Consider the following 11719-nt stretch of genomic DNA (forward strand, 5'->3'; position numbering starts at 1 on the left):
GTTGGTTAAGTACTTAAGAGTTTTTGTCAAAATCTAATTGCTCTTAATTCTGATTTACTCAAGGAAGATTGAGCATCATTTCTATACTTCAATTTATGCTGGCATATTATGCTTTTAAAAAAATATCTATCCATAGCCGGATATTGCACAAAATTTAGAACCTCCTCTTTCTCAAAAAGAATATACAATTGGGAGTCATATACTTATACATGTGTATATATGTACAGATATAAATAAACTTGGCAATTATTAAAACACTATATGTAATCCACATCTTATTCACAAATTGGCTCAAAATTTTTTACATGTTAGAAAGTAGACTAAAAACAAAAACAAACCCAACCCCACCCAAAATGGTGTCAAAATACTTGGAAGTACCCTCATTGATTCACATTCAGTATTACTAGAAAGTAAATTTTCTAAGTCCTTCCAGATTTTTAAACTTAAAAAAAAAAATCTTAATATGGGGCGCCTGGGTGGCTCAGTGGTTAAGGCCTCTGCCTTCAGCTCGGGTCATGATCTCAGGGACCTGGGATCGAGTCCCGCATGGGGCTCTCTGCTCAGCAGGGTGCCTGCCTCCTCCTCCTATCTCTCTCTGCCTGCCTCTCTGCCTACATGTGATCTGTCTGTCAAACAAATTAAAAAAAAAAAAAAATCTTAATAAAAAACAACAAAAAAAGCCAAGATGAAGCCCTCTAGAGGAAAAAAAAAATTCTCCAGAGAACCTAAAAACGGGTATTGTATGGGTTATGTCCATCCCATTATCTATTTTAGGTAAACGACATGGAATCGACTTCCAGAAAAAGGGAATTTCAGGTAACTTTTGTTTGTTTCCCTTTAAAAGGACCTGTATAATATGGCAATGACCTTTTAAAGCTACCACTTACCAACCACCACGGGGCAGGTTCTGTGCTGAGTGCCCTCTACGCATTATCTTATTTCAACCTCATACCCGTAAGTACTTACTAAAAAGGCCAGGGCCTTTTTCCCATCATAAAATGGATACAGGAATAAAAATCAAAAGAGTCTCCAGCCAAAAATTTACCGGTTTTCAACGTCTACTGACCTCAAGGTGAGCTACCAAAGGATAAGGAAAACAAAAATCTAGAAATAAGCCTATGACAACGTCTGGAAAATTGACCCGTTTTAATTTTTTAAAAACAAAAAAAACCACAACATCCAATTATTTTTACCATCTACAATTCAGTTATATCCAAACATTCTAAGACCAAACAGAGTCCCCTGGCCAGAAGCAGGGGCTGAGGACGAGACGCTGAAGACACACGAAGGTGAATGCTAGAGGGGACAGTCCCAGTTGCAGGTCACAGGTCTTCCAACACGCACAGGCGCCTTTTGGCTCACAGTTTGTTCATGTGTTTTACAGGAAGCTCTTTCAATTTCATCCCAGACACCAGATTTCTTCAATGATACACAGCTCCACATTTGTGTTTCCATCCAACTGACGGGAATAAAAAGCAATTTTTGTTTTTGTCTTGTTTTGGTAGCGCACAGAGGTAAAACTATCCGCCAGATTCCTTTAGTAATAAATGAGGAAAGGAGAGGTAAGAAAAGATCTGGGCTGTGCTGGGTGCTGGTTTCTACTTGTCTCTTTAATGTTGACTTCTGAAGTGTTAAATCACACTCATGCCACTACAATGATTAGTAATAGTAATCTTTTTGCAGATGATAAAAAGGAAAAATACCCAATGGACATAAAAATGGTCAAAGAGATTTTACTGCAGGTCAATTTTTTCCCCCCAAAGAAGATACAAAATGAACATCTAATTGGCATGGTAACTCCGTTAGACATTCCAATTCACCCAGTTGCTTGTTTGCCATAGAAGTAAGTTTGATTAGTAATGTTATGGCAGTAACCAGATGTGTTAATGGCAGCTTATTTGAGGTCCATCAATCCTCGGAATACGTGTAAGGAAGCACGGCTGTTGTTCTCTGACTGCCCACATCTGAACACATTCAGCTACCATGGAAACTACAAAGGAAGGAAAAATGTATTTATTCCAAGATTCATGTACTGGGATTTTTTTCAGCGCCCTTTCCGCTATAAAGCCCCGGAGTGGCGATAATGTGCTAGGGACTGCTATGTTTCCCGGCATGAGCTCCCATCCTCTGAGGGTCCTGAGAAGGATAGTGGATTGGTCCTGGAGCCCTCATGAAAGGAGGGGGTGGTCCCATTGGGTGGAACATGTGTGGCCCAAAACCTGCAGATGGGAGAGGACAAATCTGTTAGGCTTGCAGTTTCCTTGACAACCTTTCAAACCTCTGGATCTTTCTAAGGTCAAAACTACCTACACAGAAACCATACTGACAAAGGGCTTCAGAACATGTCAGTCACAGAACTGCTTAGGAACTTTATGTATACCTGTAATACCTCCCTGGTTTTAGAAACCTGTCCCCTCACACCACGTCAAAAGAAAACTCCACAGGACTCACGGTATCTGCTAATATGTCACCTGAATCTTTGGTGTCTATCGAACATCCCACCCCTACTGGACAGGATCCAATCAGGATTTGGGAGGGAGGAAGAAATCAGGTGGAGGCAAGACCCTGTCCCCACCACCAACAATGCTTTATCCTCAAATGGACGGTGTTCAGAAAGCAGGACTTCATTAAAGAGGATGGGGACTCTGCCGCAGGAGAACCGGGCACTTATGATTTACCTACACTCTTCACATGGTCACTGGCAGCTTCTAGAGCAGCACGATACTGGAACCATTTATTACTATCCCCTCCACATCCGCTAAAGATAAAGCCATATGTAACTTGAGCCAAAATTTAACTTAATTACAAGACCAAGGACACTATTTAGTTCATCTGACACATTTTTTGTAAAAAGACTTACTCGGCACAAGCTCTCTACCTTAGAGACAGGTAATGAATGTTTTATACAATGACACATACATCCCCTTGAAGCAATGGCACTCTAGGACATCAGTTAGGATTTAGTTTAAAACAGGGGACACACTGATGACAGACCAGTGTAATCCAGTAACTCCCATTCTGATATACATACACTCAGATCTTTAGAACGCTGGCAACTTTCCCCTCGTTGGCAGGCCAGGAAAAAAGAAATCAAAGATCAGGGACCCTAACAAATCAGGTTTACTTGCAGATTTCTATGGGGGCAAGCTCAAAGCATTTAGACATAATAATGAGGTGTGAAGACAGACTCTCACAAGGATTTTTCTAGGCTAAGTTAGACCTATTTACTGACAAGGACTACGGACGTTACCTGGGGGAGGGGGCGGGGCAATACCAGGAGGCGGGGGCAGCGCAATGTTCACTACAGCTGGAGGCCCACTGGGGGGGAGGTTGAAGTAGTTGGCAGATGCTTCTTCTTCTGCTGCAGGAGGAGGAGGGAGAGCTGCAGAACAGAAAAGAGGCAACAGTCAGAGGGAAGATGATTGTGCAACATCGTTTCCCCTCCTGTAAAATCCTGGGCTGCTGCCGGGAGAAAAGGGCTGCTGCAGGAGCCAGAAGCGAGCCAGCAGGCCTCTCCTTGCACTGAGGAACGTCAGGGCAGTGTAAACACCTGACGTGAGCAAGCCACTGGGCGGGCACGAGGTCTGCACTCACCTCCTGGCAGTCCTGGAACAGGCTCAAGCTTGATTCCGGAGTCTGTGGTTCCGTCCTTCTCTTTTTCTTTTCCTCTGGCTGCTTGGGACCTGGGAGACACACAACGTCAGCACTAGGTCCCACCTTCTCTCATACCTCTGCTTCTCAGGTTTCTTAGTCAAGCAGAGATCCTTCATCCTTGCCTCCTCTTCGGCAAACGCTCCTTCTCCATAAAGGCCACAGTGCAGAGTGGTAAAAGCAACTGTTTTTTCAATGCCAGAAAGACCTGGACTCAAAATCTGCAGGAAACGTATGGATGAGAAGAGGCGACCTCTGTGTGCTTGGCACAGTGCTGACTTAGCACACCGGAAGCACTTGGTCTGGGGGCGTTGCTGCTCTTCGAGATCCCCTTCCTGCTTCAAAGTCAGAAACCTGTCCTCCCTCTGAACCTCCAGGGCCTTTCACCCGAGTCTCTCTTTCACAGTCATCACTTTCAAACTGGAATTAGCTTTTCTTCTCCACTAGACAACTGGCCTCTGGAGGACGGACTCTAGGTCTAATGCATTTGTAAACCCTCAAATCCACTTTTCATATCCTGGCATCACATTAGAACTGTAACAGCTGGTCATAAAAAACATGAACCTTCAAAGGAGTAGATTACTACATCAAAACCCTGAATGAATTTCCAAAGCAGGACTTTCCCAATGTCACAAGATTGAAGTGTTAGAAAATGAAAAATTCTTTTTAATAGTCCTACTGATTTAAATCTATTCACCAGAAACATACTAGTCCCCAGATAATGGAACACCTTCTTGAAAATGTCAACGAAGATATTTTAAAGGAGTCTAACTCTCACCTTCCCCATTTCACGTTGAGTCTGCGGCCATTGACAATCAACTTATTAAAGGACTTCTCTGCAGCCACCTCTGCAGCCTGCCTCGTGGCAAACTGGATGAACGCACACTGCTGTCTCTGCACGACAGTGATCGTCCGGATTTCCCCAAACTGGTAGAAGTGATTTCTGAAGGGACACAGGCAGAGAAACGGGAGAGTTAATGAATGTACTTCCAGGTGGTTGTGATGGATTATTCACTCTTCCGCTTGACTCACGAGGCAGGTGGCCCCGTGGTTATCTGTCTACCCACCTGCAGGTAGTCCCCCCAGTACCCTGCCCTACTGTGGGTGCTACTCACTGAGTTTAAAAAAAAAAAAATGAGTAAAACATGGTTTACTAATATCTCAGAGGTTTTTTGCCTGGAGGAAAAAGGGCCCCAGCCGGTTCCTTAGGGACCTAAGGCTGAAATAAGGGTCTGGCAAACTACAGCCCCCACGGCTCACGAACCAAGAACATTTAAAAGTTATATTAAGGTTGTAAAATAACGACAGTGACAATGACAATGACAATGAAACAAAAGGGAGGAGGAGCAGGGAAATGTCTGACACTGCAGGGATGGCCTAGCTCACACAGACCAGGTTTCATGGAGAAGGCCACGGAGGGCGTGTTACACGCTTATAGGAGATTCTTCTTCATTTATCTCTTTGCAAGAGGTAATTTCCATCACTATCTATCCAGAAGTCCCATCCAGCCAAGCAAAATACAAGCCAAGGATAATACAAATACATCAAATACAAATCTCTCTAAAAAGTTAACAATTTAAACCGTACGAGTTTTGTAATTGCCAAGTTCTCCCTCCTTGACATAATTAATCACACTTGGATACGTGCTGTAGTTTAGAAATTCTTATTGGCTATTAGGTCAAACAGAATCTCATGTAGGGGCGCCTGGGTGGCTCAGTCAATTAAGTATCCAACTCTTTTTTTTTTTTTTTTTTTTTTTAAATTTTTTATTTTTTCAGCATAACAGTATTCATTATTTTTGCACCACACCCAGTGCTCCATGCAATCCGTGCCCTCTACAATACCCACCACCTGGTGCCCCCAACCTCCCACCCAAAGTATCCAACTCTTGATTTAAGATCAAGTCATGATCTCAAGGTTGTGAGCGACATGTCAGTGACATGCTGAGTGTGGAGCCTGCTTAAGTTTCTCTCTCTCCCTCTCTGCTCCTCATTCCCCTTGTTCCCGCTCACAGGCTCTCCAAAAAAAAAAAAAGAAATCTCATGTAATCATTACTATACGCAAGGATCAAGGATCAAGTAAGCACTGTTAGCTGATGAACATTACTACTCCGACATCAGAAAGGATAATTTTATAAAGATTCTAGTCAGCATGATACTAACTATAGAGTGGCTAAAGAAAAATGTACTTCGTACCAAATTATCATGCTTGCCTGTGTTTTTGCCAAAAAAGTATTCCAGGGCAGTTAAAAGTAGAAAGAGCTCATGAAATTTTATCTACAAACCTTAGATCAGTCTCAGTAATGGTATCGCCCAGGCCACCAACATACAACGTGGTGATAGTCTTATCCTCTGGTGGGTCCAGGCGAGGCATTGTTGAAGCCCTCTTTAGAAGCTTATCTGCCACAGGATCATTGATTCCATAATATCGGTCTTTAATGTTCTGATCAGCAAGGGGGTCATCTGGATCTGTTGGCTTCTCATGTCTATGGTTCAGGAAAGAACAGTGCATTAAGGTGAAACGAAGGAAAAGAATTTATAGGTACCACCCAATAGTAGCTACATACACATACCCAGAAATGCCTTTTGAACTAGAAACCACAGTCATCCCAAAACATAATTATCACAACAGAGCTAATACCAAAGGAATTATTGTATTACACAAAGACTTGCCAGCCTCCTAAAAGCCATTTAAATGGCCATCTAAGGTAACAGAGTTTCTTTATCAAGAAATTGGCACAATCCATTTCAAAACAAAAAGTAACCAAAATATGGTTACCCTTCTCTAGGTCAATGGTTCTTAATGTATCTGAGGTCTTGCATGCCACTGACGGTCTCATTAAAGCTATGGGCCAGGCCCAGAAAAAAGCACAGATAATTATTTTTGTGGGTGTAAGGTGAACCAACCCCAAATCAAGAACTCCTAGGCCAGATGCTTGGCAGGCTTGACTGAAACATACTCACAAACCTTTGAGAGGCCTGGCCTTCACCGGACTTCAACTACACACGTACACCGTGACAGCGATGACTTAGTTCCCCGGTGGAAACTTTTAGAGTCAACGTATGGCATAACAACTTAGTTTCCCAAGGCTTTTATGAGTAGAAGTCCCATTACAAATAAAAACAGTAATTTCAACAAGCTCTTCTAAATGTAATAGCCCTAAGATGTGACATTTATCATACTAGTTGTATAAACCTATAGATTTAAAATCAGAAATAGTCATTTCTTAATTGACTAAGTATCTGAAAGCCAATAATGAAAGTGCAATTCAGCTCTTGCCTGTATGGGCACTCCTCTCCTCTTTTACATTCTCCTTTTACCCAGAAGGAGCAAATGTGGGGTCGATTCCTCTTGTAGTAGGGTGTGGTCCGGGCCAGCTTGAGCAACATGTCACTGGTGGAGGTGGCTTTCCCCAACATGCCAACTGGCCGCGTTCCATCAGAGTTAGAAATCTATAGAGGGATGACAAGTTCAAAAGATAAATTGTATAGACTGTGTCAAACCACTAGGATTCTACCAAATATAAAATTACATCAAGAAAGCGGCAGCATACTTCTCTCTCCATATTCTGCGTGTAGTACTCTTTGTTAACATCTGACTTTGGCATGTCATCCTTAAAAGATAATCCTGCATCACGGACCTGGATGGGCAGGCCTAGCACAAAGGAAAAGAGGAAAAACCCTCAAGATATATTTTAAAACAAATCCATACTCAACTGCGCGTGGAATACAACGTCATTACTCCCCTCTCCAGCTTCCTAGGTATCAGACGCTTTATTTTTATTCAAAATCTTTATTGCTATCAGGCCAAAACTACCAGAGAGCATTCTATGAAAATGTCCAAATTCCTGAGCTGTCATGAAATTTGAAATCAATGTTTTAGAACATATTTTAGATGAGTAACATTTGGTTACGGTCAGACTTGACCTGTAGTGAATAAGTAATAGCTTATATAATAAACAATAGCTTTTATTACAACAGTGTTTAAAATAAATGTAAAAAGTACGTTGTTGTTGTTGTTTTTAAGATTATTTATCTATTTATTTGACAGAGAGAGAAAGTGCACGCATACACCCGTGCACAGGCAGCGGGGGAGGAAGGCAGAGGGAGAGGGAGAAGCAGCTCCATGGAAGCTCATTCCCAAGACCCTGGGTTCATGACCTGAGGCAAAGGCAGATGCTTAACCCACTGAGCCACCTAGGCGCCCCACAAGTGAGCTACTTTTAAGCCCCTCTTACAGATCCTCTGGATAGCCACATGCACGTAAGGATCACAGTATTCCGGAACCAGAACACTTTTAACAAATATATAAATAATATTAAACAGTATGTGACCAGGACTTCAATTAGCAGCTATCTTTCTGAACTTAACATACATATAAACTTATTTTTCCATTTTATTTTATTGTATAGTAGCAACTCTTATTGAAAAAGTATTTTTTCCATGAACAAAAAGTCACCTGTAGGTAACAACAACAACAACAACAACAACACCCCTCAAAAGCAGTTACTCTTAAAATAGAAGCAGTCACGGTCTATCAGTCCTAAAAATACAGTTGAGACAAAAACCTGAAACACAATTAGCCATTGCTTCTGGTAAGGATTGTGGGAAAGAGCTTTGAATCTTGACAGAAGCCCAAGGCAAAGAAATTACGAAGCACAGGAAAGATGTCTTCCTTTCACTTTGGCTATAGGGATGTACATGAGAGAGATGTGGGCCAATTCTGATCAATTCCCAACTTTTCCTTAAATTCCTCCTATTGTTCAGAAGGGCTCTAGAATGGCCTAGTATGACTCTCCTATTCTAGGAAAAGTAGAGCACAGCGGGCACTCCAAAGTGGGGTCAGAACCAGAGAGTGGGTGAGAAATGGGAAACAAAAAGATTGGTTTGTCATCCAGGACACCTGCATCTACATGCTTTCAGATCTGTTACACAGGGCAGACATACCATATTCCAGATCCAAGAGGCAGGTCTGACAGACATTCTTCAATTTACTGCAGGTCTGGCACACTTCAGTTTTCTTGAAACGCATGCGGACCCCGGGACACCAGCGAAACACTGTGAATGGCCTGGCACAGATCTGGAAAGCAAAATGAGAGCCAGAGCGTTAATGGTGCTGATCTGGACAATAAGGCCATGAGACTTAATAACAATGGGAGACCGAAAGGAGATCCTTGACTCTACGGTTTAAAGGCGACCCTAGCAACCATGTAGTCTAAATACCATCTGATGTTTCAATCCCAGTTACAACACCCTTCCCCAGGAGTTAAAAAATTCACATAGTACAGAAATGAAATATGCAAAAGTCAAAGTCCTCCCAACACCAGAGATAACCACCACTAATAACAGGACCATTAAACCTTTTGGGCAGGGCAATGGGGAGTGCTATACACTCCTTTAAGAATCTTATGACAGAGTGCCTGGGTGGCTCAGTGGGTTAAGCCACTGCCTTCGGCTCAGGTCATGATCTCAGGGTCCTGGGATGGAGTCCCACATCGGGCTCTCTGCTCAGCAAGAAGCCTGCTTCCCTCTCTCTCTCTCTCTCTGCCTTCCTCTCCGTCTACTTGTGATCTCTTTGTCAAATAAATAAATAAAATCTTTAAAAAAAAAAAAAAAAAAGAATCTTATGACAGCTATGACCTTCCTCCTCTGCTAAAACCCTTATGCGCATTGTCAGACAACACTCAGTATATCATCTCAGAGGGTTCAAAGCCCATCCACAGATACCAGGTTAAGAACCTTTACATTAGGGGTGCCTGGGTGGCTGAGTGGGTTAAAGCCTCTGCCTTCGGCTCGGGTCATGATCCCAGGGTCCTGGGATCAGCCCCGCATCAGACTCTCTGCTCAGCGGGTAGCCTGCTTCCCCCTCTCTCTCTGCCTGCCTCTCTGCCTACTTGTGGTCTCTCTCTCTGTCAAATAAATAAATAAAATCTTAAAAAAAAAAAAAAAAAGAATCTTTACATTAAAGGGCTCACTTTCTTACCTCTCACACTAAACAGTTAAGAGTCAATGAGTATATAAATGATAATATGAAAGTTTATGTAGCACTGGCTTTTACTGGAGAAGCCCAGCAAGTTGAAAAGAGAAAAGGAAAATAAAATTAAATCATTATTCTTAAACAGACATACTTACTTTACATTCCTTCCCATACTTCTCTTTGGTCTGAAACAGAAAAAATAGAAAAGAGCAAGTTTACAGAAAGACAAAAATTAGATGTCTGCTCCTTCCCTAAAGACAATCCAAGAAATGTGTCTGGAGATCCCTGGCCTCCTAACAAGGTAGTGGTGGGGGACCACCTACTGGAAGTGTGGGAGAGCAGAGGTACTCTAAGCAGCTACTATGAATCACAATCTCTCAAGAATCTTAGAACCTAAGGCAAATATGTATCTTTCCATTGACACAATTCTGACTCCCAAGTTCTCTCCTAAGAATTAAAATTCCTAACAGTTCCCACAGTCCCCAAATCACGGAGGACATAGCTCTGGCCAGTCCATTTTATAAAGGTTAGTCAGGGGTAACTAGTATAGACCAACCCTGTGCAGATACTCTGTATACATACAGTCAATCAAGATCTCTGAGATCGATCACAACACAGCGTTATTCTAATCATTAAATGTTAATTACTGATTATTTTACCCTCATTTATAAGGATGGGGTTACCTTACACTAGAGAAACTACAAGGGGCAGTGGCCAAAAGGTATGTGATTAGGAGTCAGGACACCTACTATCTAGTCCTGATTCTCCTTCTACCTTGCTAAGGTTCCTGGAGTCAACATATCTGAATTTAAATCCAAGCTCCACTCCTCACCTGCCATATTGAAAAGACATAACTGTCTCTGCCTCGGGTTAACAGACCTAACTGCTAGGTAAATAAACGCTCAACAAATATTAGCTGTTATGTTATCAGTCCTAAACCTCAGGACTGCTACTGAGTTCCAAAGACAGAATAAGCATGACAGTCCTTTGCAAATCGTCCTATGCTTTGGGTGAGTAAAGGAGCATCAATACTCTGGCTTGGCTAAGAGAAGCATTTCATGGACAGCGTGCGAACACCACAACACTGGCAGAACCTGAATAACTTCCGTTTCACACGCGATCACTCACCATTCGGATATACGGATTTTCTCCGAGACACGTCTGGCACAGAATGGGGAAGTCCTGGTGAAAATGGGAAATCTGGTTGAGAGCCGGGCTCCGAAGACCCTACCATCTCGGCCACACTCGCGGGGACGGGGGGAGAGGAGGCGAGAAGCGAGGGTGGGGGACACGGTGGGGCAGGAACCCCAGGTCTAGCACGGGCCAGGTCGCGAGAGGGGGCGCTGTCTGCACTTCCGGCAGGTGGCGGGAGAAAAGACCAGCGCGAAGTGCGTGGAGAGGGCAATGGTGTGAAACGGGCTGGTCCAGGACCCTGGCTAAGCGCTCTCCCTCTAAGCCCCGAGGAGGAGGGCCGTCCTCCAGTCTCCCGCTCTGGCCGAGCTAGGCCGCAGCGCTGGCTCCTGCCCGGAATTCCCTCGGCCGCTCCACCGCCACGGCCCTGCCTGCCCTAAAGAGGCCCAGCTCCGCCGCCTCCTTCGGTCCTCCTCCGGCAGGCATACTCACCGCATCCTCCCAGTTCTGCCTGTTGTAGGTGTTGGAACCCAGAGAGGTCGCCATCTTGAGAGCGTCTGGAGGCCGCGGAGGCTTCCGAGTTGGGAAAGAGGACCGCCACAATCCCGTCAGGCCCCGAGGCTGGCTCCCGGCCCGTTGACGTCTTATTTATGCGTCTTGGGCGCCCTTGGGGGCGGCCCTTGTGCGTCATGACGTCACCCAGGGTGTCTTCGCTTAACAATTGGAGTGCTAGTGGGTTGCAACCCGGTGCTCTCTTGGAGTTGGTCACTGGTTGGGAAGAGGGGCCACAAGTACAGTTGGTTTATTTTTAAATGGAGCGAAAAAATAAGGGAACAAGTGAGGAAAGAGGGGCTGGGACTAAAACAGCGTTAGCTCTCATGGAACGCTTATTATGCCTAATGGGGGGCGAACTGGGCTGTGCCAGTATTTTAATAATCACAATTTCTTTGTAAGGTTGCCA

At 43.8% G+C, this 11719-nt stretch overlaps 1 protein-coding gene across 1 annotated transcript; it reads right to left on the reverse strand.

Moving 5' to 3' along the window:
- Positions 1-1131: 1131 nt before the first annotated feature.
- RBM22 (RNA binding motif protein 22) lies at positions 1132-11406 on the reverse strand. Its single transcript, XM_047731012.1, has 11 exons — positions 11251-11406; positions 10756-10809; positions 9783-9812; positions 8598-8730; positions 7205-7305; positions 6931-7103; positions 5936-6136; positions 4430-4594; positions 3595-3683; positions 3251-3382; positions 1132-2219 (listed from the first exon to the last, which is right to left on the reverse strand). The coding sequence occupies exons 1-11, from the start codon at positions 11302-11304 to the stop codon at positions 2089-2091; spliced, it is 1263 nt and encodes a 420-aa protein (XP_047586968.1). The 5' UTR covers positions 11305-11406; the 3' UTR covers positions 1132-2088.
- Between the last annotated feature and the right edge of the window lie 313 nt (positions 11407-11719).

This window comes from Lutra lutra, chromosome 5 (assembly GCF_902655055.1).
Source record: "Lutra lutra chromosome 5, mLutLut1.2, whole genome shotgun sequence".
Lineage (NCBI taxonomy): Eukaryota > Metazoa > Chordata > Mammalia > Carnivora > Mustelidae > Lutra > Lutra lutra.